The following is a 25,952-nucleotide window of genomic DNA, read 5'->3' on the forward strand; positions in this document are numbered from 1 at the left end:
TAATTATTTTCTCACCAGTTCAATCATCATGCCTTTTTGTCTCCTTTAATTCGGAATAGTTCCTCTGCTCCCCTGCCCCTTTTTCACTTTGATATTTTTGAAGACTGTAAGCCAGTTGTTTTGTAAAATGTAGAATTTGATTTTGCCTGTTTTTTCTCATAATTAGAGTCAGGTATGCATTTCTAGAAAGATTGACCCACAAATGATATTGTACCCTCACTTCCTCACATCAGAAAGTACATGATGTCAGTTGCATCCCAGTATTGATGATGTAAGCTTGGATCACTTGTTAAGATGGAGCCTACCAGATTTCTTCTTCACTATAAAGTCACCATTATCTCTTTGTCATTATTAAGCCATTTGCAGGGAGATTGTGAGACCATGCAATTACCCTGTGTGTTACCAGACTTTCCTCCATTAGTTTTAGCATCCATTGATGGTTCTTGTCTGAATCAGGTATTACTGTCATGATTGCAAACTGATGATTTTTCTAACTCTATAATTTATCTTATATTTATTAGTATTCTGTAAGGAAGAGCTTTCTCTTATTTACTTCTTTATTATATTAATATGCATTCAAGGGTTCTTATTTTAGTCAATGGTTTATAATCCATTACTTTATTTATTTTGATGCCCTAATTGTTGCAGGGTTAGCTGGTGGAAGCCTCTCCAACCTGCATTTTATCGTTTTTAGCATATCCCTGGCATTTTTGCAACACTTTCTTATTATTTTAACATAACCAAATATTCTATGTTCTTCTCGTACTTTTCCTACCTCAGCTCCCAAAACAGTCATTTCTCCAAGGAGCCCTGGTTCCTTTAGTGGAGAACGATATTTAGAAACCAGGATATCTGTGCTATGTTTGCTGAGGTGTCATTGTTTCTAGACATTTGCAGCATATAAAGCTAGAGAATAATTTACAAATGTACATTTACCCTTAAATTTATATCTACCTATTAAAAACCATGAGTTCATATTGATATCCCCAGTTTCAGTCAAACACCACAAAGTTCATTCTAGTCTTCCCCTTTTCCACTTTAGTAACTCCCTTCTCCAACGGTGAGAAACTCGACTCCCATTATCTTCAACATATTTCCTCAAATATTGTTTAAATCTTCATTGTATTGAAAGCAGTTTCCGAATTGTTAACGCATACCATTGCAAAAAACGACGCAGACATATTAACTGGAATGCACTATTTATTTACCGTTCTTTTGGTCTTTAGACTGGGAGTATATATTAGTAGTTTCCTACGACTACTGTAACAGATGACCACACACTTGGTAGCTTAAAACAATGGAAATTTTTTCTTCCACAATTTTGGAGGCCAGAAGTCTGAAATCAAGGTATTGGCATGGCCACGCTCCCCGCAACGGCTCTGGAGGAATTGTTCCTCGCCTCTTCTAGCCTTTGGTGACTCTAGGCATCCTTGTGGCTGCGAAACTCCAGTCTCTGCTTCCGTCTTCACAGAGCCTTTCCTCTTTGTGTCTTCTCCTCTTCTGTCTCTTATAAGGATACTTGAGGATACTTGTTATCAAATTTAGGGCTGACCCAGATAATTCAGAGTGACCTTATCTTGAGATGCTTAATTATACCTGAAAATATTCTTTTTCCAAATAAGGACCATTCACAGGTTCCAGTGATTAGGATGTGGACATATCTTTTGGGGGGGGGCCACCGTTCAACCCACTACGGGGTGTATAGTTACTTGGGTTATTACCTGCTGTTTATTCTTTCAGTGTATTTGTTATTCATTTGAAATACAGTAGGGTTCGTTTGTTTCGGTTTATATTGTTTTAGGTTTTTTCCCATCCTTATTTGTTTATTTATGAATATGTAAAACATTAACACAGGGTCAAGAATCAAATAAGAAGTTAATAGATATAGCACTACGAATTACGGTGACTATTATCAAGGAGATGGACAGGTACTCTGGTAGAGAAGAACGGAATGGGCCATATTCACTTAGATAGAGGGCCAGGCAGTACTCATTTGAATAAGTAGCATGTAAGCTGAGATTGAAAGAGTGAGAAGAAGCCAGTCATCTAAAAGTGGAAAAAGGGCTTTCCAGCAGATGGAAAAGCATGTGTAAAGGCCCTGATGTGGGGAAAGAGTCACATGTATGGGAGGAAATGAAAGAAGACCAGGGAGGTGTGTGCATTCTGGGCAAGAAGGAGCACAAAGTTAGGGAGGTTGTAAAGAAAGCAGGGGCTGGAAGATGTAAGCTTTTGTACACTGTGGAAAGACGTTGGAAAGCCAGTGGAGGATAAAAAGCAGTGGCGTTTTTAGAAGTATATTTTTAAAGGACGATATTGATTGCTTTTTTGGGGGGGGGTTACCTTAAACTTTATTCTTTTTATTTTTGTATTTTATTTTATTTTTTTTATACAGCAGGTTCTTATTAGTTATCTATTTTATACATATTAGTTTATATATGTCAGTCCCAGTCTCCCAGTTCATCCCCGCCCGCCCCCACCCCCCACTTTCCCCCCTTGGTGCCCCTATGTTTGTCCTCTAAATTTGTGTCTCTATTTTATTGATTGCTTTGTGGAGCACATTACACAAGAGTAAAAGTAGAGAGACTAGTCACAGGCCTGTCACAGTACATAATAACTGATGTAGAGACACGAGATAATGTTGGTTCATATAAGAGTTGTAGTAGTGAAAAAGGAGAAAAGTGGATAGATTTGAGATGTGTTTTGGGTTGAACTGACAGGACTAGCTAGTGGATTGAATCTGGGTGGGTAGAGAGAAGAGAGTTTAGGGGTTATTGGAGTCTTTAAGGATTACTTCCACGTTTGTAGCTTTAGCAACTAGGAAAGAAGTTTATTGCAAATAAAATGGGCAGTAAGAATCAAGATTTCCCTATTGGGCCTATTATGTTTGAAATGCTTCTGACATGCAAATGGAAATGTCAATCAAGTTGATAGTTGAATATACAAGTCTTGAGCTCGGGAGAGGAAAGTGGAATCTCAAACTTCCTATCTAGTCCCTCCAGGCAGTACTTCAGTCCATTCTCTCCTACTGCAGGAAGAGATTCCAGATCTCTGGTCCCTATTTGTACCTTTTTAACATGAACAGAATGTCAGGGGTTGGCCAGATACTATTTGAGGCATTGTGAGCAGCTGGGACTAGAGATGGGTCTCCAGGCCCATGTGTGGGTACTCCAGTTCCAATTCAGTCTTTCCAGAGAGCTACAGTTATTTTACTTCTAAGTCATTTAAATATGCACATTTTACTACTTTTAGTTTAGCTTTATTCTGGACCCTTTCAGAATAAGTGGCCTTGTCATTATTATACTAAAAAATATTAGGTTCTTTTCTGCCCCATCTGAACCTGACTTAGAGTATGAGACCACTATAACTTACTTTGCTACCTAGGAGGGAATTGTGTGTGTGTGTATGTGTGTATTTATGTTTGAAATATATACTCTGTGATTGATTTGGTATGTATGTCAGTTTTTATACCAACATCACAGTGTTTTAATTGCAGTGTTTGTGCGGAACCAGAGGAATCAGGCTCCCTGACTTCAGGCTATACTACAAAGCTACAGTAATCAAGACAGTATGCTACTGGCACAAAAACACAAATATAGATCAATGAAACAGGATGGAAAGCCCAGAGATAAACCCACACACATACGGTCACTTAATCTTTGACAAAGGAGACAAGAATATACAAAGGAGAAAATTCAGCCTCTTCAATAAGTGGTGCTGGGAAAACTGGACAGCTACATGTAAAAGAATGAAATTAGAACGCTTCCTAACACCATACGCAAAAATAAACTCAAAATGGATTAAAAACCTAAATGTAAGGCCAGACACTATCAAACTCTTAGAGGAAAACATAGGCAGAACACTCTATGACATAAATCACAGCAAGATCCTTCCTGACCCACCTCCTAGAGTAATGGAAACAAAACCAAAAATAAACAAATGTGACCTAATGAAACTTAAAAGCTTTTGCACAGGGCTTCCCTGGTGGCGCAGTGGGTGAGAGTCCACCTGCCGATGCAGGGGACATGGGTTCGTGCCCCGGTCCGGGAAGATCCTGCATGCTGCAGAGCGGCTGGTCCCATGAGCCATGACCACTGAGCCTGCGCATCCAGAGCCTGTGCTCCATAATGGGAGAGGCCACAACGGTGAGAGGCCCGCGTATTGCAAAAAAAAAAAGCTTTTGCACAGCAAAGGAAACCATAAACAAGACGAAAAGACAACCCTTTGAATGGGAGAAAGTATTTGCAAATGAAGCAACTGACAAAGGATTAATCCCCAAAATATATAAGTAGCTTATGCAGCTCAATATCAAAAACATCCAAACAACCCAATGCAAAAACGGGTGGAAGACAGCAATTCCACTACTGGGCATACACCCTGATAAAGCCGTAACTCAAAAAGAGTCATGTACCACAATGTTCATTGCAGCTCTATTTACAATAGCCAGGACATGGAAGCAACCTAAGTGTCCATTGACAGATGAATGGATAAAGAAGATGTGGCACATATATACAATGGAATATTACTCAGCCATAAAAAGAAATGAAATTGAGTTACTTGTAGTGAGGTGGATGGACCTAGAGTCTGTCATACAGAGTGAAGTAAGTCAGAAAGAGAAGAACAAATACCATATGCTAACACATATATATGGAATCTAAAAAAAAAAAATAGTAGTTCTGAAGAAGTTATGGGCAGGATGGGAATAAAGACACAGACCTACTAGAGAATGGACTTGAGGACACAGGGAGGGGGAAGGGTAAGCTGGCATGAAGTGAGAGAGTGGCATGGACATATATACACTACTAAATGTAAAATAGATAGTTAGTGGGAAGCAGCCACATAGCACAGGGAGATCAGCTCAGTGCTTTGTGACCACCTAGAGGGGTGGGATAGGGAGGGTGGGAGGGAGGGGGACTAAGAAGGAGGAGATATGGGAACATATGTATAACTGATTCACTTTGTTATAAAGCAGAAACTAACACACCATTGTAAAGCAATTATACTCCAATAAAGATGTTAAAAAAATATATTTAAAAAAAGGGGCAGAAGACCTAAATAGACATTTCTCCAAAGAAGACATACAGATGGCCAACAAACACATGAAAGGATGCTCAGCATCACTAATCAGTAGAGAAATGCAAATCAAAACCACAAGGAGGTGTCACCTCACACTGGTCAGAATGGCCATCATCAAAAAATCTACAAACAATAAATGCTGGAGAGGGTGTGGAGGAAAGGGAACCCTCTTGCACTGTTGGTGGGAATGTAAATTGGTACAGCCACTATGGAGAACAGTATGGAGGTTCCTTAAAAAACCAAAAATAGAACTACCGTATGACCCAGCAATCCCACTACTGGGCATATACCCTGAGAAAACCATATTTCAAAAAGATACATGCCACAATGTTCATTGAAGCACTATTTACAATAGCCAGGATATGGAAGCAACCTAAATGTCCATCGACAGATGAATGAATAAAGAAGAGGTGGCACATGTATACAGTGGAATATTACTCAGCCATAAAAAGGAACTAAATTGAGTTATTTGTAGTGAGGTGGATGGACCTAGAGACTGTCACACAGTGAAGTAAGTCAGAAAGAGAGAAACAAATACCGTATGCTAATGCACATATATGGAATCTAAAAAACCGGTCCTGATGAACCTACTGGCAGGGCAAGAATAAAGATACAGATGTAGAGAACAGACTTGAGGACACGGTGGGGGAAGGGGAACCTGGGACGAAGTGAGAGAGTGGCATGGACATATATACACTACCAAACGTAAGGTAGATAGCTAGTGGGAAGCAGCCGCATAGCACAGGTAGATCAGCTGGGTGCTTTGTGACCACCTAGAGGGGTGGGATAGGGAGGCTCAAGAGGGAGGGGATATGGGGATATATGTATACATATAGCTGATTCACTTTGTTGTATAGCAGAAACTAACACAACGTTGTAAAGCAATTATACTCCAATAAAGATAAAAATAAATAAATAAAATAATTGCAGTGTTTTTGTATTATGCTCCATCCTGAGTAGGGCTAATCTTCCTGAATCATTTTAAAGATGTTTCTATTTTCTCACGTATTTATTCTTACAGATGTATTGTAGAATTAAGATTGTTGACACATTTTAAAGAACGGATTTTTTTTCCCCCATCCTCTTGCTTTTGCCTTGGTTAGTTGTAAGTACTTTCTATTCTCCTTAATTCTTTTCCACTGATTTTTTTTCCCCATTGTCTTATTGTGGTTTTTCTTTTTACTTCGTTCCTGAAGAGAGGTTGTCATTTCCCCCACTCTTTCTTTTTAAGCACCTGTTATATGTAAGCACTGTACTAATTCCTGGGCAGGAGGGGTTACACGGTGAATTAAAATTAAAATAAACAAAGTGAAATAAACAAAGCATATTATGAAATAAAACTGAAATAACATAATATCAGTTTGTAATTAAAATAGTGTGCCTTGGGGAGGACTAAAAAGTTTTACTTTTAAGCATACTATGTCAGCTTTTGGTCAGTTTGTTTATTTTTACATTTTAAAAAGAATTTTTTCCTTTTTTTTTTTTTTTAAGGGTCATACAGCAATGCTTCATACTGGCTCATGGCATCCCAAAATAAAGGGAGAATTTATGACTTGCTCAAATGATGCGTGAGTATTGTTGATAATTCATGTATTTCAGTATTTTCTTTAACCTTTATATTGTAGCAATCTTGCCAGTAAAGTAAGAGATAGAATATTAGTAATCCTGATGTTTATATAGTATTGTTCTCAACTTTACCTTGAATTTAGCTGGCCGTATAAGGTTTGCTTAAATAAATATGGAAGCTATAGAAATGAGAGTTGGAAGAAATTCAAGTAACGTTTATTAGGGAGCATAATGGATCAGATTGATGCTGTTAAGTGGACTCAAATGACTTTAAACTTTGTTACTTTTTATAGTAAAGGCTGATTTCCATCTGAATCTAATAGCTTATATAAATTTGTTTTTTAAATGGTTTTTTGGAAGTAACAGCTGAAAAAATTGATTTAATGTTTATTCAGATTCTTTTTTCAAAAAATTAATTAATTAATTTGGCTGTGTTGGGTCTTTGTTGTTGCATGCAGGTTTTCTCTAGTTGCGGCGAGCAGGGGCTACTCTTCATTGCAGTGTGCGGACTTCTCAATGCGATGGCTTCTCTTGTTGTGGAGCATGGGCTCTAGGCGCATGGGCTTCAGTAGTTCTGGCGGGCGGGCTCAGTAGTTGTGGCTCGTGGGCTCTATAGAGTGCAGGCTCAGTAGTTGTAGCGCACGGGCTTCGTTGCTCTGTGGCATGTAGGATCTTCCCGGACCAGGGCTCGAACCTGTGTACCCTGCATTGGCAGGTGGATTCTTAACTACTGCCCACCAGGGAAGTCCCTATTCAGATTCTTTTGCATTATATTTGTTGGCTTAGGATTCAAGAGTATTACAGGGAATATTTGAGCAGCTTTTTCCTGAGTTGTTATATTGTATGATTCATTTTTAGTATTAAGAGTAGTTCACAAGAATAAGTTATTTGTAATATTACAGAGAAACTTACAATGAAAAATCTTATAAATGAAAATATACAGATGGTATTACTTAGGTGAAACACATATTTTATTTATTTATTTATTTTTAATAGATCTTTATTGGAGTATAATTGTTTCACAATACCGTGTTAGTTTCTGTTGCACAACAAAGCGAATCAGCCATATGCATACACATGTCCCCATATCCCTTCCCCCTTGATCCTCCCTCGCATCCTCCCTATCCCACCCCTCTAGGTCATTGCAGAGCACTGAACAGATCTCCCTGTGCTACGCTGCTGCTTCTCAACAGCCAGCTATTTCACATTTGGTAGTGTATATATGTCGATGCTACTCTCACTTCACCCCAGCTTCGCCCCCCCATTCCATGTCATCAAGTCCATTCTCTATGTCTACATCTTTATTCCTGCTCTGCAACTAGGTTCATCAGTACCATTTTTTTTTTCAGATTCCATATATATGCGTTAGCATACAGTATTTGTTTTTCTCTTTCTGACTTACTTCACTCTTTATGACAGACTGTAAGTCCATCCACCTCACTACAAATAACTCAATTTCGTTTCCTTTTATGGCTGAGTAATATTCCATTGTATATATGTGCCACATCTTCTTCATCCATTCATCTGTCGATGGACACTTAGGTTGCTTCCACGTCCTGGCTATTGTGAAAAGAGCTGCAGTGAACATTGTGGTACATTACTCTTTGAATTATGGTTTTCTCAGGGTATACGCCCAGTAGTAGGATTGCTGGGTCGTATGGTAGTTCTATTTTTGGTTTTTTAAGGAACCTCTGTACTGTTCTCCATAGTGGCTGTATCCATTTATATTCCCACCAACAGTGCAAGAGGATTCCCTTTTCTCCACACCCTCTCCAGCATTTATTGTTTGTAGATTTTTTTGAGGATGGCCATTCTGACTGGTGTGAGGTGATATCTCATTGTGGTTTTGACTTGCATTTCTCTAATGATTAGTGATGTTGAGCATCCTTTCATGTGTTTGTTGGCAACCTGTATGTCTTCTTTGGAGAAATGTCTATTTAGCTCTTCTGCCCATTTTTGGATTGGGTTGTTTGTTTTTTTGATATTGAGCTGCATGAGCTGCTTATATATTTCGGAGATTAATCCTTTGTCAGTTGCTTCATTTGCAAATACTTTCTCCCATTCTGAGGGTTGTCTTTTCGTCTTGTTTATGGTTTCGTTTGCTGTGCCAAAGCTTTGAAGTTTCATTAGGTCGCATTTGTTTATTTTTGTTTTTATTTCCATTTCTCTAGGAGGTGGGTCAAAAGGATCTTCCTGTGATTTATGTTATAGAGTGTTCTGCCTATGTTTTCCTCTAAGAGTTTTATAGTGTCTGGCCTTACATTTAGGTCTTTAATCCATTTTGAAGTTCATTTTTGTGTGTGGTGTTAGGAAGCATTCTAATTTCATTTTTTTACATGTAGCTGTCCAGTTTGCCCAGCACCACTTATTGAAGAGGCTGTCTTTTCTCCATTGTATTCTCTTGCCTCCTTTGTCAAAGATAAGGTGACCATATGTGTGTGGGTTTACCTCTGGGCTTTCTATCCTGTTCCATTGATCTATATTTCTGTTTTTGTGTCAGTACCATACTGTCCTGGTTACTGTAGCTTTGTAGTAAACTCTGAAGTCGGGGAGCCTGATTCCTGCAGCTCTGTTTTTCTTTCTCAAGATTGCTTTGGCTATTCGGGATCTTTTGTGGTTCCATACAAATGTGAAAGTTTTTGTTCTGGTTCTGTGAAAAATGCCATTGGTTGTTTGATAGGGATTGCATTGAATCTGTACACTGCTTTGGGTAGTAGAGTCATTTTCACGGTTTTGATTCTTCCAATCCAAGAACGTGGTATATCTCTCCATCTTTGTATCATCTTTAATTTCTTTCATCAGTGTCTTATAGTTTTCTGCATACAGGTCTTTTGTCTCCTTAGTTAGGTTTATTCCTAGGTATTTTATTCTTTTTGTTGCAGTGGTAAATGGGAGTGTTTTCTTAATTTCACTTTCAGATTTTTCATCATTAGTGTATAGGAATGCTACAGATTTCTGTGCATTAATTTTTTATCCTGCTACTTTACCAGATTCATTGATTAGCTCTAGTGGTTTTCTGGTAGCATCTTTAGGATTCTCTATGTATAGTATCATGTCATCTGCAAACAGCGACAGTTTTACTTCTTTTCCGATTTGGTTTCCTTTTTATTTCCTTTTCTTCTCTGATTGCTGTGGCTAAAACTTCCAAAACTGTGTTGAATAATAGTGGTGAGAGTGGGCAGACTTGTCTTGTTCCTGATCCTAGTGGAAACGGTTTCTGTTTTTCACCATGGAGAACGATGTTGGCTGTGGGTTTGTCATATATGGACTTTATTATGTTGAAGTAAGTTCCCTCTATGCCTACTTTCTGGAGAATATTTATCATAAATGGGTGTTGCATTTTGTCAAATGCTTTTTCTGCATCTGTGAGATTACTGTATGGTTTTTATCCTTCAGTTTGTTAATATGGTATATCACATTGATTGATTTGCCTATATTGAAGAATCCTTGCCTTCCTGGGATAAACCCCACTTGATCATGGTGTATGATCCTTTTAATGTGCTGTTGGATTCTGTTTGCTGGTATTTTGTTGAGGATTTTTGCATCTGTGTTCATCAGTGATATTGGCCTGTAGTTTTCTTTTATTGTGACATCTTTGTCTGGTTTGGGTATCAGGGTGATGGTGGCCTCGTTGAATGAGTTTGGGAGTGTTCCTCCCTCTGCTATCGTTTGGAAGAGTTTGAGAAGGCTAGGTGTTAGCTCTTCTGTAAGTGTTTGATAGAATTCGCCTGTGAAGCCATCTGGTCCTGGGCTTTTGTTTGTTGGAAGATTTTTAATCACAGTTTTAATTTCAGTGCTTGTGATTGGTCAGTTTATATTTTCCATTTCTTCGTGGTTCAGTCTCAGAAGGTTGTGCTTTTCTAAGAATTTGTCCACTTCTTCCAGGTTGTGCATTTTATTGGCATATAGTTGCTTGTAGTAATTTCTCAGGATCCTTTGTATTTGTGCAGTGTCAGTTGTTACTTCTCCTTTTTTTATTTCTAATTGTTTTTTTGAGTCTTCTCCCTTTTTTTCTTGATGTGTCTGGCTAATGGTTTATCAATTCTGTTTATCTTCTCAAAGTACCAAGTTTTAGTTTTACTGATCTTTGCTATTGTTTCCTTCATTTCTTTTTCATTTATTTCTGGTCTGATCTTTATGATTTCTTTCCTTCTGCTGACTATTGGTTTTTTTTTTTTTTATTGTTGTTCTTCTCTCTCTAATTGCTTTAGGTGTAAGGTTAGGTTGTTTATTTGAGATGTTTCTTGTTTCTTGAGATAGGATTGTATTGCTATAACTTTTCCTCGTAGAACTGCATCCCATAGGTTTTGGGTCATCATATTTTCATTGTTATTTGTTTCTAGGTATCTTTTGATTTCCTCTTTGATTTCTTCTGTGATCTCTTGGTTATTTAGTAGCATATTGTTTAACCTCCGTGTGTGTATTTTTTACAGTTTTTTTCCTTTAATTGATATCTAGTCTCATAGCATTGTGGTCGGAAAAGTTACTTGATACCATTTCAGTTTCCTTAAATGTACCAAGGCTTGATTTGTGACCCAAGATATGATCTATCCTGGGGAGCATTGGTACAGTTTTTGTCAGAGAATGCTTTGCCTGTGTTCTCTTCTAGGAGTTTTATCATGTCTTGCTTATATTTAAGTCTTTAAGCCATTTTGAGTTTTTTTTTGTGTATGGTGTAAGGGAATGTTCTAACTTTATTGATTTACATGAGGCTGTCCAGCTTTCTCAATACCACTTGCTGAAGAGACTGTGTTTTCTTCATTGTATATTCTTGCCTCCTTTGTCGAAGATTAGTTGACCGTAGGTGTGTAGATTTATTTCTGGGCTCTCTAATCTGTTCCATTGATCTGTATGTCTGTTTTTGTGCCAATACCATGATGTAGCTTTATAGTATTGTCTGAAGTCTGGGAGGGTTATGCCTCCAGGTTTGTTCTTTTTCCTCAGTATTGCTTTGTATTCCTGCTGTTTTAAGCCGTTAAATTTTAAAAATGTTTTGTTATGCACCAGTTGTTAACTGACACAGATATTATTGCTTCATGTTATGTGGAATCATGGTTATATAGAAGAATGTGTTTGTTCTTAGAAGATACCAGCTAGTGAATTTAGGTGTGAAGTATCATGAGATATGCAACTTACTTTTAAATGGTATAACAAAAATAAAAAGTGCATTTGTGTATATTTTTGTGCATGTGTGTATGAATATATGTATGGAAAGAGAGAGACTGAGAATATAGATGTAACAAAATGAATGTTAGTGTATATGGTGTTTATTGGAAAAGGTATATGGGTGTTTATTGTACTGTTGTTTTAACCTTTTTGTAGCTTTGAACCTTTTCCAAATAAAAAGTTGGGAGGATCTTCTTAATATTAGCTTATGTGGAAGTCATCCATTCCACCCCCAATCTAAAAGTTGAATATAAGATGGGTAAAAAGGGTAGTGGGGATTATAGTTCGTTGTACTCCACTTAAGTTTTTTCTTGGACATTTTTTCAGTGTATTTTAATTTTCTGCATATCAGTGCTGATTAAACTGTGAGAACCTAGTGATTAGGGATTGTAGCAGGATTTCCTAAGCTTGTTCCTAGTAATGCTAGTACCTGTAGTGTGTCCATGGAGAAAGGGTTCCTTTGTCTTTCCCTTGGAGAGTTATAGTGCCAAGGACTAGAGATCCTGAGAAATATATTAACGAAAGAAAACAGCATTTTCTGGGCTTCCCTGGTGGCACAATGGTTAAGAATCTGCCTGCCAAGGCAAGAGACACGGGTTTGAGCCCTGGCCCGCGAAGATCCCACATGCTGTGGAGCAGCTAAGCCTGTGCACCACAACTACTGAGCCTGAGCTCTAGAGCCCACAAGCCACAACTACTAAAGCCTGCTTGCCTATAGCCTGTACTCTGCAACAAGAGAAGCCACCGCAATGAGCAACCCTCGCACCACAAGGAAGAGTAGCCCCCTCTCACCACAGCTAGCAAAAGCCCACACGCAACAATGAAGACCCCACACAGCCAAAAATAAATAAGTAAATTTAGTAAAAAAAAAAAAAAAACAAAACAAAAACTGAAAAAGCTGTAAAATTGTCCTACACATGTGAAGACTTTCTGAGGCATGTTATACCATGGTGTAGTAATGTATAAATTATGAAAATGTTAAATTATATTCAAAACACCTAGAAATAAAAGGAAGCTAATATATTTTTTAAGTTTCTCCCAAAAATATTTAAATAGAAAAAAAAACCTTTGGGCTATAGAAAAGTTTAATTTTCTGAGACCCATTTATGTAAATCATCATTCCTTGGAGAATTTTATAATTATATTTACATATGTTATTGATTATTAAAGTCAAGTCAGATATGCCTAGCAGCCTTCCAGCAAAAGCCTGTAAAACTCAGTGGTAAATTGGCTGCTCAAGGTCATGATGAGTGGTGGAGCGCCCAAGTTCCTCTTGGTCTAGAAAGTGCATGCTCTTTTTATTATGCCATGCCAGAATTCGCCAAGAATTTTAATTGGTATTGTGCATCTTTATAAGCTGCAACGAAATAAAAAAAGATTTATAATTTACTGAATCCCACCATGAAAAGCATTTACTGGTGGCAACCTTCATTTCCCAAAGTATATTCCTGGGAGCACTAGGCACAGAGTGTAAATGATGTTGTTGGCTGTAGGAGAGAGAGGGAGTTGTATCACTATGGCTGGAAAATGCTGTTTTCTTCTTTTTAAATATATAAATTTATTTATTTATTTATTTTTGGCTGTGTTGGCTCTTCGTTGCTGCGCGCGGGCTTTCTCTAGTTGTGGTGAGCAGGGGCTACTCTTTGTTGCAGTATGCAGGCTTCTCATTGTCGTGGCTTCTCTTGTTGCGGAGCACGGGCTCTAGGCGCACAGGCTTCAGTAGTTGTGGCACATGGGCTTTGTTGTTCCGCAGCATGTGGGATCTTCCTGGACCAGGGCTCGAATCCGTGTCCCCTTCATTGGCAGGCAGATTCTTAACCACTGCACCACCAGGGAAGTCCCAAGTTTTACTTTTTAAATAACATTAATTTTTGCCATCTCTGGCAGCTAGGAGACTTTTTCTTGCTTACTTTCTGATTCTGGGCAGAGTTTTATACTGTCCATGCTGCCACATAAGTAATGGTTCTTTTTGGGTGATCCCATTATAGAAACAGAAAGTGTCTGTTTTCAGATTTTAACTAAAGTTATTGTGGTGATCATTTTGCAGTAGGTACAGATATTGAATCATTGTGTTGTACACTTGAAACTAATATAATGTTATATGTCAGTTATACCTCAATTAAAAAAGAAAATATACTGTTTAGAACTTGTTTTTACACTATCTGACATTGCTTTTATCTAACTTATTTCTTTGATCCTTTTATCTAATTCTAATTATTCTAATTATACCAGCATTTGTAAAATTAATAGCTTTTATTTTATTTTCACTGTGTGGGTAATTAAAAATATGTCTATATATTTTAAAGCATTTGTTGTAGAAATTTTACATGAAACAATAACTTCTTTGAACGATTAATGGGATTTAGGGTTTAGCTGTCAGTAGAACCTAAATGCCAAAAATGTTCCTATTCATACTTTCTGATTGTGGTGAAATATGCTTATAATAAAAGACATAATTTACTCAGACACTTTTTAAAGCTCTTTTTCCTCATGAGTTCTGAGAGTAATGGGAATCTATTCTGAAATTACTGCTGTAATTGAGATGTGCACGTTTTGGTGTTAGTTTGATTTAGCTTCTATTGACAAGCTTTTTCTGTAGGCTTGAATGGAAAAAATGTAAATCTTTTAATTTTATCATAAATTCATTTGGTTCATATAAATTCATTCCTTTCAAAATAGTTTCCTTTTACTCAGCTCTATTTTATTTCTATTTGTATTGAGAAAACACACAGTAGGTAAAAAGTCTGTAAGATTTTAAAATAATAATAATAGCTCACTGCAGAGCTAGCTACCAGGACAAATTCTTTAAAAGGTTAGGTTTAGAACTTAAAATTAGGGTTTATGATTGTGGTTGGGCTCTAAATATCACCATTCACCATTTTATGTGGATTAATTTGTTACACAGACTGTGGTTGGATTTTTGTGGTTTGTAATCAATTGTATTTTAAACGGAAGATGTCAGTGTTCTCAATTCCTATCATGAAACATAATACAATGAAACACAAAATCCTGGAAACGTATCTTAATTGGAAAATGGAATTAACAGTTATTGAGAACCATGCAGTATTTGGAGCTCTAGAACTAGTTTTCTCTTAGGAATTGGTAAGAGCATAAAATAGGGCATTAGTTAATCAGTTATTTTGAAGTGACTTGAAAACAACTCACCAAAAACAGTCTAGATATTTATTAAGTATATTTTGATCTTGTGGTGATTGAAAGTAATTGGATGCTGGTCTGAAGAAGTCAGCACTAGATGCAGAGGAGAAGTTTCACACATAATTTTACAGATGAATTATACATTACTCTGTTAACTGGTGACATGGTTTGGCTCACTAAAAAACCCGATAATGTAATTTTTCAAAAAACTATAGCACAGTTTTTTAGTGTTACTAATGAAAGAGATGCAGAACTAAAAAACCTTTTATATTCTTCTTTTTAAAGCTGAGATATAATGTCATTTATATTTTGTAACTCAAAATAAGCTAATAAAATATTACTGGGGGAGTTAAACTTACTCAACAGTCAAGAGTTATTTATAATTAAGCATTTTAACTTTATATACATTTTAATTTTTAAGCTCCTGTTATGCTTGAATAGCCTTTGTTTGATTTATAGTTGTCCTAGCACTTTCAACTTACTTAGATAATATTTTTTGTCATATGTTTACAGTATAAAACTTCACCTTATGTCTCCAGGAATTATATAAAAATTTAATGTCACATTATCCTTGATTTAAGTTTTATGTAATTTTTATACAAAATGTTGCTCATGTGCACTGTATTGCCATACGTAAGAAGGGTAAGATGTTCATACCTTCAAAAATGTTGGCAGAAAGTTTGATCAAGTCCACGTTTATGTTTTACTTTATTTGCACACTTTTCACAGTTGTTAATCAGTAGCTTGTTTTGGCTAAGGGAACATCAGTGCTGAACAGTGATTTCTATGTGGGGATTATAAATGGTGAGGGATGCTTTTTAGTATTTTCTTTATCTTGAAATCCATAAGAAAAACATTGTTAATTTCACCAGTACATCTCTGTTACATCAGTTCAGTTTTTTAGATATTTGTTTATTTTATTCACTTATATGTTTATTTTTAAAGGGAATATGGATGTTTCCAAATGTTGAAGAGTATACTTGTTTACTGGCATCCCTAGGTTAACTGAGTATTTGATAGAAGGTGGTTTGAATTTCTTCTGGGGATTTCTAGGCCAGGCAAGGTAGCGTCAGTACAACTGGTCAACTCCATGCGTGACTGAATGGACCTGTATGTATGACTAATGTACCAGTATTCTTACGGTATGTGGTGGCCCTCTTGGCCATTTATGGAGTAGTTGTTTATGAAGAATATTGTTCCTGTGAAAACTGATGAATTGAATTTAGTTGCAGGAATGGGAATAAAAGATGTTTCCGTAGCTTGCATTTTTGCTCTTCTTGAAACTCATAATTCAAATTAAAATGTTTCTTTGTTTGACTCTCTGACTTTTTCTGAAAGTTTTGGCTACAAGCGATTTTTCCTTTTTATATTATCCTTGCCATTTTTTTCCTAAGCTTCTGTGACTACATGGCAAATGTAGATGTATACTGTTTCTGAATCCCTTGTTTTCTCTTGTGTTGTATAAGCCTGTTGAATCCATTCCCAACTTTGAAAAAATTGTCACCTCATCTTTTTAGTTTCATATTGACAGAGTTGATGAAGTTAGGATGGCATGTTATCAGGCTCTTTGCTACGAGGTGTGAATAATGAGTTGACTTTTCCTGTTGCTTCTTTTTAAATCTAAGTTTATATGACTTGTAAAACTATTTCTGTGTTATAAACTATCCTTTCTTGTGGTGGTACTTCTAAAATTTGTCTTGATGAAAACGTTAAATTTGTTACTGCTTTTTAAAAAGGCTCCAAGTGAAAATAGTTTATTCTTCTCTTGGTAACACTTTTCTGTTATTATAATAGTAATAAAATCAAGTAGAATATAAAGTAGAAATATCTCATAAATTGTTAATTACAAGCTTCCCTTTGATACATATTTCCTTAATGGGCTGTGTTCTATTAATTTGAATAAAACAAATGATATTGTTGGAAACTTGTACTAACTTATCTATAAATAGAGCTAGCACAGACTTGTTTAACAACACTTCATGTGGTTATTACATTCTTGCAATAACAGTCTGTGTTTTCATGGAGGAAATAAGGCTCACTGATGACATTTTTTCCAACAAAAATTTGGTTACATAGCTTTATCTCTGCATAGAATAACTGAAGAAGTAGAGCAGCTTCTGGTTTATATCACATAACTATGTTGTAGTTAGCATTCTTTATCTTTCCTAGGCGGTATTACTTATATGCCCCAAATAGGCTGAAGATTATGATTCTTGTTCATAACGCATTACATAATTTATTTTTTCACAGAAAAATACATCCTTTGCAAACACAACTTTCATCATTCTTAATTCCATTGTGCTCTTGTAAAATCATTTTGTCTATCAACCAGCAAATATTTATTGACAACCCACTGTGTGCTCAGGCTCACCTAGACTTTGTGGGTAAATAAAGCAGTTCCTGCTCTTGTAGAATTTAAAATACAGTGAGGAGATAGACATTTGAAAATACTTATGAATAGTTAAGTAAATAATTATGCATGTAAAATGCTGTGAAGGAACAATATATGAGGAAGACCTAAAGCATACTGGAGAAAAAACTTTTATGAGGTTGTGATGTTTAAACTGAGATGTGAAAGATGAATGGTCATTGAAAAGAGGGGGATGCCATCCCAGACAGAGGAGACATCATATTAAAATGCCTATCATAGGAACTGAGAGAAATCCAGCATCACTAAAGCACAGCGAGCAAGATGGAGAGCAGCATGAGATGAATTTGCTTAAGTAGGTGGGGGCCAAATCATGCAGGGCCTTACAGACCATGTTGAACACATTTGGATTTTATTCCAAGGATAACTACAAGAGGTTAAAGGATTTTAAGCAGGGGAGTGACACAGTCAGATTTACATTAAGATGAATTACCCTAACATCTCTATGGAATAAATTGGATGGGTGAAGGTCAGGGCACTTGTAACCATATTCTAAGAATTTTATAATGAGTGGCTTTCATTCTGTTAGGTCAGTGATTCTTTTTTTTTGCTTTTAGGGTTTTCATACATAAAACATACTCCCATCAGTAACACTGCTCATCATTTGTAGTGAATCTAATCTCCATCCATATGCTACCCACGCCTCAGGTGAGAATCACTGAGCTAGTCCACATCTTACCTGATAGGAAAACTGATGTTGAGAGAAGTGACTTAGACAAGGTCACGTAGGTAGTTAGCCAATGGTAGAGCAAGCACTTCAACCCACAGTTGAGACAATCTTCCAGAGCCCTTTTCACATAATTTTTCTTAGATTTAGGAAACTAGCATCATCAGTTAGAATGTATTTACTATGCACTGCGGATTGGCTATTGGACAACAAAATATATGTAGCAAATTCTCTAATATAAAGATAAAGTATAGGAGATATAATGATGAATGAAACAGTGGTTTGCAACAGCAGTTTCATAGTGTGATCCAGGGACCTTTGGAGGTCTCTGAGATCTTTTTGCTGCTCTACAAGGTCAGAACTATTTTCATAAAAATGGTAAGGCATAATTTGGCTTTTTTCATTGGGTTGACATTTGCACTGATGACACCAAAGCAGTGGTGGGTAAAACCCCTGGTATCTTGGCCTTAATCAAGGCAGTGGTACCAAACTGCATGAGTAATCATTGTATTTACTGCCACACATTCATAATTTTTTTTAAAAATGCCAGTTTTACATAAGGATGTCCTTGATGAAGCAGTAAAAATCATTAGTTTTATGAAATCTTAACACTTGAGTACATGTCTTTACTGTTCTTTATGCCAAAATGGGAATGGCATATAAAGCACTTCTGCTGCATACCAAAACATGATTGTTTGAAGGAAAAGCACTTGCATGATTGAGTTGTGAGCCAACTTTCTTTTTCATGGAACACCATTTTTACTTGTAAGAACTGTCAACAGACAAAGTATGGTTATTCAGACTGGATATTTGGCAGACATTTTATTTAAAAAAATGAACAAAGTCACTGTTATTTTAATGAAATCAACTGACAGATTTGTGTCCAGTGATGAAATTTGAGTTTTCAGGTAAAATATAGAACGTTGGAAATTTTAAAATATTTCTTTGAGCTTGACAGCTTCTTAGTACTTAAAGGGTTTTTGTTTTGTTTTGTTTTGATGAAATCAGTTGTATTAATGAGTATGTTTTTTGGGTTTTTTTTTTTTACAATTGTTTAATGAAATATATCAACATTTTGAAGATTTTCATAGCCCAGTGACCAATATTTTTTAAAAAGTGACCAGTGCACGATGTTACAGAAAGGATCTCTGCAAAGTTTAAGATAGACCTATAGATTTTAATGTAAGAGTGTGTAAAGTGTATTGACTTAGTTTCAGATTCCACATTGCAGCTAACTTTTAAGAAACTACCCACTGGTTGAATTTTGGTGCAGTATTGAAGAATATCCACAACTATCTGAAAAGGCTATTAAAATAGTCCTTTTCCCCCCTGCATACCTGTGTGATGGATTTCCCTTCATGTGGTTTAACAAGAACAGCATATTGTAACAGATTGAATACAGAAGTACTAAGTACTGTCCTCTACTAAAGTCACACTTCAAAGTGATTTGCAAAAATGTAGAATAGTGCTACATTTCTTACTATTTTTGTTTGTTTCCTTTGGAAAATAATTGTTATATTTTCATGCGACACTTCTGTTTATATATATTTTTCATAAAAACATGCTAATATATGAGTTTGTTAATATTCTCTCTCTCTCTTTTTTTTTTTTTGGCTGCGCGGCTTGCGGGATCTCAGTTCAGTGACCAGGGATTGAACCCGGGCCAAGGCAGTGAAAGCCCGGAATCCTAACCATTAGGCCACCAGGGAACTCCCTGAGTTTGTTGATAGTCTTAATTGAGTCAATAGATATTTTAAAACTTTGTGCTGTTGTGGTAAACATCTATAGGTAGGACACATATAAAGAAAAGCTCCTTGGAGTGTGTGGACATTTTAATGTCTGTTAATGCAATTTTATTAAATTGCCGTCCGTACCAGCATTTTTTTTTCGTCCATACCAGCTTTTAAAGGATTCCTTTGTCATAACACTTAGTTTAATTCTACTTGTGGAATGCAGTTAAAAGTTCTGTATTTACTATATTTTTAAAAAATATGTAACTCAGCATTTTTGGTAGCTCATATTGAGCTTCTCCAGTTAGTGCCGTCTATCTTAGTATATTAGCATTGGCAGAGAAAGCTATGTGTATCTTCAAAGCTCAATGTTTTTTCATGTCACCCAGAGAATTTACAAAATATATATTTGTGCAATTTCGTAGCCTTGCTGCAAGTTTTAAATGTGGTAATATATGGAAAGCATAGTTCTTGGCACATAGCTTGTGCTCGATACAAGTTAACTTCCATTCTGGGCTTTTTATTTTCTTCGACCAAATGTGTTTAAAATATACAAGGCCAAGTTTGCTGTTACTGTAATGCAAAGCTTGGACCATAAATTAATTCAACATCTGTCATCTACTACCTGTGAGAGCTTGGGCAACATACTTGCCCTTCCTGGACCAATGTCTTCATCTGTAAAATAAAAGTCTTAGGCTGCATTAATTTAATTCTGCCCTTTCAATAAGCACCAGTTATCTATGTGAAGAACAATTCTAAAACTAAACTACAGAAAAGTGTAAGCCAATACTAAATAGGCTTTGATTAGGAAAGAGGAGTGAAAGCAGTGGGTAGTGTCAAAATAGTTACCAACATGACTGTCCACTGTGGGAATGCACGAAGAAGAGGCAAAAAGGGAGTCATACAGAAATGAACCAGATTTGTATTTGGAGGATCTTTTCTCCACAGGCCAGAGCTAAGAAATTTTCTTCAGTTAAGCTCAGCAAGTATTTATTTTATATCCATTGTTGTGGGTCAGGAGCTGCATTAGGCACCATGCTTTGAGCTGAATGCACAGAGATGAATACAACATGGTCCTCACTCTCCAGGGTGCTTCCCAGGCTCCCAGGATCATTGGGTACCCATAACACTATGATTTGCAGCAAGGACATGGGAGTGGCTCATTCTGGATTATTTCTTCAGAGGTACATGAAGCCCTGTTTGCTAGGAAACATGGATCCCATAATGGAAGAACATAGTTTTTCTCTAGTTACTTTTCAGCCTGGGCCTTAGTTCAGACTCACCTGGGAAAGAGAAAGTTTTTTTCCAGAGAGGATGGTGCTTGAGTCTTCAGTAAGTTGTAGTATCAATCACTGGATCATTTCCTATTTCAAAATAACCCCAACCTCTGCTTTTATGAAAACTACTTCAAACCAACAGAGTGGACCCAAGAGTTGGTGTTTCTTTATATGTGTTATGGGCCAGGAGCTTTATATACTCTGTCTCACTTAATCCTCACAGCACTGGCTCAAAGAAGGAAGTGACTCACTAGGTCACACATCTATTTAGAGGTGGAGTAGGGATCGGACCTCGTGCCTGGGTCCATTATACCACATCCCCTCGCTAGTTTTAGTTATCTTAAGCCCACAATCACCTGTATCCTGTTTACTATATCTTCCTTCAGAGTAGATGGTTGCATGGTAAAGCTGATCCTGGGGTAGTGCAGTGTGTTCCAGATTCCATTGTGAGACCCCTTTCGGGTCATGACCAGCATTTTTTACAAAATAAAATCAAGTAGAAATTGTTACACTGTGTCACGGTTTAGTACTGTTCTGTTTCAGTTGTAGGTGTTGGAGGGTGAGTGGGTGTGTGAATGTGTGGGTCTTAGCATAAGGTATTTCCTGCTATGGGAAAGTCACTCCCCATTTCAGTATAGGACATGATCACAACTTCACCATTGTGTCTTTTCTCCAGGTTTTGAAAATATTCCATATTCCATTTAGTTACAAGGCAGTAAAATGTAGTTCTCAGCTTGGACCCTGAAGCCGGACTATGCAGGTTTGAATCCAGACCCTGCCATTTACAGTGACTCTTGGCAAGTTATTTCATGTCTCCGTGCCTCTGCTTTGTCTTCTGTAAAATGGGGTTGTGTGAACGTTAAATGAATTTATATACCTAAAGTGCCTAGGATAGTGTTCGTCTCATGGTAGCACTCCGTAAGTTATCTGCTGTTATTATTGTTGTTATTGTTAGTGTTGTTGAAAGGTTTATATCTCTCTCAGAGGGATTATGGACATATTGACTTAACAGCAGCTTTCCACAGCAGACAGTTGATTCATATGGTTAATTAATTTATTGCAAACTTTCCATATGCTACAAGAATGCTAACTTTGCCACTGTTTTAGTACAATTCTCCCTTTGTTTATACATTGGGATTGTTTTTATTTGGCTAACACCACCAAAGACAGCTACTAAGTAATGTACTTGTGTAAGAGTTATTGTGGAAAATAGTGAGCATGACTGTACCAGATCTTGGCCTGTGAAGAACTGGCTGTCTTTATCGGCTGATTTAATCTTGGTCATAGTCCAGCATTGCTGGCTCATAAAATCTGTGTTTATGCCCTGGCCCACTATGTTATAGAGGACTAAATAAGTACTATACCTAGGCCCATCTGCCTCAAGCTCTGTGGCAGATTTGGTGTAAGATGTTTGGTGATCAGGGAAAGCTTCACAAAGGAAATAACGTTTGAGTTGAGGGTTGAATATTTGAGTTGAAGTCTTCTAGGAAAGTAGTTAAAGGAAAATAATTCCAGGCACCAGTAAGATTTCATACCAAACTCTGAAGCCCAGCAGTCTTAAAATAGTCACAGAAAGGAAGAATAAGCAGAAGCAGTGAACAGAAGAAACTCTAGGCTGTTGTCTTCTAGGTTATCAATTACAGATTTTTATAAAAACTTACTGGACAAAAATAACCAAAGGTTAAATATGTGTTATAGAATTATTTGTATTATTTCAAATTATATTTTTTATATAACCAACCTTATAGTGAATAGTGACATTTTATTATGATGATCATTGATAGAATATTCTTTTGTTTATAGAATTGTGTGCTTTACCTCTTTTCTTTTTAGCTTCCATTAGCAGGTACCACCTAATGGCAGCCGGTAGAATTGCAGGCAATAAATGGAAAAATTTATTGGAAAAAAATTTATTGGAAAAATTCATGACTTAGCAGGAAAAGCCCAACCCAGTTCATGGAATAATTAGTACATATAATGTAGTGATAGGAGTTAATCTTTTTTCGTAGATCCCTGGGGTGAGCATGTTGTAGAGGATGGGAGCCAACTGCCAATATCTTTATGTCCAAATTAGTGTTATATTAGGAAGTGTATATTGTTGAGGGATTACACAGGATTTAATATTTTTATTTTCTTTTTGAATTATGTATTAGAAATGAAATCATTGAGATTTTGAATACTTCCAAAAGAAAAGATCAGTTAACTTAAATTGACTCGAAATATACGATCAGCCAGCATGAAAAGAAGTTAGTTATTGTTTCAAACAGCAGAACTAGTGCTTGACATTTATAAAGTTCACTTTTAAAAAAGCTTAACAAAATCACTCATGTTAATGACCACCCAAGTAGCTTTTATAATTAATGCTGATGGGCCTTGAAGAGCATTGGCAAGGCACTGACCCTGAAGATCACAATGAGTTTACCAAATATGGGTTATTTATTCTTCTTAGATAGTTTACAGAGACTAGGACTTCTGTAAAACACTATTTTTGTATGGGAATAATAGCCAATGTTATTGAATGCTTGCTATGTGCCAGATGCACTCTTTTAAACACTTTGTATGTATTAACTCATTTAATTCTCTTGCAACAAGACACGTTGGGCAACTACAAGATCCCTTCTTCCTTTTTTTCTTCTCTTACCTACTTTTTGTGTAGGGATACGAAATCATTGCTTTGTTCTGGAGATTCACTTCGACAAAGGCTGGGAGGTGCTATAGTCTTAGTGGTAAGAGGAATGTTTCGAATTTGTAATAGTGTCAGTGGTGAGTCTTTGGTAGTTATATAGTTTCAATGTTAAGCATCTTCTAATATGAATTTTATTTTGGTTTATGATAATTCTAAGTATTTTATTAAACATACTTCCCATGAGTAATGCATACATTAAATAATTAACCCCACAAGAGTTGACTATATAATAAAAAATGAATTATTTACATTTCCGTTGTGTGAACATTTAATTTAGATTCCTTTTGGAATTTATTTTGAAATATATTATGTATTATGTATATTAATTTATAATCATATTTATTTCTTAATATTAATAATATTCTTAATACAATTCCTATAAGAACTAGCATGACCACTCTATTTCACTCTATGTCAAATGCATTGGCTATTCGAGTTCCATTAATAGTAATATTCTATAAGAATTTCAGTCATTTTTAGATGCAAAGAAAGCCCTTTGGAATGTCAAATTTAAAATAGATATTAGACATTTATTTAGGAGTACTTACTATGATGTAACCCATCTAGATTTTCTGACAGCTTCCTGTTTACTTTTTAAAGCTACAGTATTGCATGTAGTTGCCATGTTAATATCTGTTGGCCCTAAATTTTTTGTTTTGAACTCAGCATATTTAATATTTTCCTTTGATTCTTAAATATCCCCTTCTTGGTGGAAGTTTATTTCCCTGTTCTTCCTTGTCTACCAGCCATCTGTGTTATTCATAGAGATAAGTTTAATTTGCTCTATAGAGAAAAGTAGGTGGCTCCACAGTGATCTCATCCTTAGGCTAGTAAGCCTAGTTTTGTTGCTTCTTTTTTTTTTTCCTTATACCTGCCACCACGCTACCCTTAGCTAGAATATTAATAATTTATCTTTCTTTGATACTTATAGTTATGTGTATTCTTACCCTATCTTCAAGCAAGACATATTGAACTTTGGTGTGGCATCACTTATTCTTTCCCCTTCTCCACTCGTCCTCCCTCTCTCCTCCACTTCCTTCCCCTCCCCCCTTTCTTCCCTTTCTCTTCTTCCATCAGCCATCCTCCTCCTCCTTCATCTTTCTCAACAACAAATATGAATCCAGAGCATACTGCTATAAAGTTGTATAGAAATTTTGACTTATTTGGGTGTTATCTGATGGCTGGAAATGTGTTCATCAGTCAAAATAGAGAAAGCTTTTTGAAAGCCTTGGGAGATTATGGATTGGCTCTCTTTATCCTTCAATAACACCAAGCTTATTTTGTTTTTCTTACATTAAAATAAAATTTCATTTCTTTCACTTACGTATTTAGTTTTGTTTTGACTGATGAACCTGTTTTTCACTGTATTTATTGCTTATGTCCATAACTTTTCAGAAGATAACTTTTACAGTTTTTTTAGTATTTCTCTTTTGATAGCAAAATTTTCATATTTTAATTAGCCAATTTAAGCAAAGCTAGCTATGGAGAGAATTAAAGCCAAGAAAAGCCATTAATAACTGAGTTTTGCCAAAGTAGCTTGAATTATGCATTTATATAATTCAAGATAGAGAGGTAGAGTTACTACATTTATTTTTCATGTGATTAAAATACTAACATTGTAGTGGTTTGGGGGACTAGGTCAGAGCCAGATATTCTTCAGAATCATTATGGATTAACCACTGCCTTTTGATGAATTATTATTATTTTTAATAAATTTATTTATTTAGTTGGCTGCGTTGGGTCTTCGTTGCTGCGCGTGGGCTTTCTCTAGTTGCAGCAAGCGGGGGCTACTCTTCCATGTGGTGCGCGGGCTTCTCATGTGGTGGTTTCTCTTGTTGCAGAGCACGGGCTCTAGGCACGTGGGCTTCAGTAGCTGTGGCTCGTGGGCTCTAGAGCACAGGCTTAGTAGTTGTGGCACACGGGCTTAGTTGCTCCATGACACGTAGGATCTTCCCGGACTAGGGCTCAAACCTGTGTCCCCTGCTTTGGCAGGCGGATTCTTAACCACTGTGCCACCAGGGAAGTCCCGATGAATTATTTTCTTTCTACTGTATTCAAAGGCATCTCTCTGACCTGTTGTGCTATGTATTTTTGCTGGTTAAAGTTATATAGTTTTAATGACAGCTAGATAATCTAGTTCACCTCCTTCCGCTAAGATGTACAGTTTATAAGCAGCAGCTTATCCCCTTTCCTAGAATTCTCA

At 36.5% G+C, this 25,952-nt stretch overlaps 1 protein-coding gene across 5 annotated transcripts in view; it reads left to right on the forward strand.

The window, feature by feature from the left end:
* WDR70 (WD repeat domain 70) overlaps positions 1 to 25,952 on the forward strand; it is a 307,508-nt gene that overhangs the window by 114,248 nt on the left and 167,308 nt on the right. For all 5 annotated transcript variants that reach the window (XM_089908783.1, XM_022599005.3, XM_089908782.1 and 2 more), the window contains one exon: positions 6,565 to 6,641. In XM_089908783.1, coding sequence (XP_089764909.1) covers positions 6,565 to 6,641 — 77 coding nt within the window. The remainder of the gene's footprint in view (positions 1 to 6,564; positions 6,642 to 25,952) is intronic.

This window comes from Delphinapterus leucas, chromosome 3 (assembly GCF_059928025.1).
Source record: "Delphinapterus leucas isolate spDelLeu-1000000601 "Yukka" chromosome 3, BTC_Dleu_Yukka2, whole genome shotgun sequence".
Classification (NCBI taxonomy): Eukaryota; Metazoa; Chordata; class Mammalia; order Artiodactyla; family Monodontidae; genus Delphinapterus; species Delphinapterus leucas.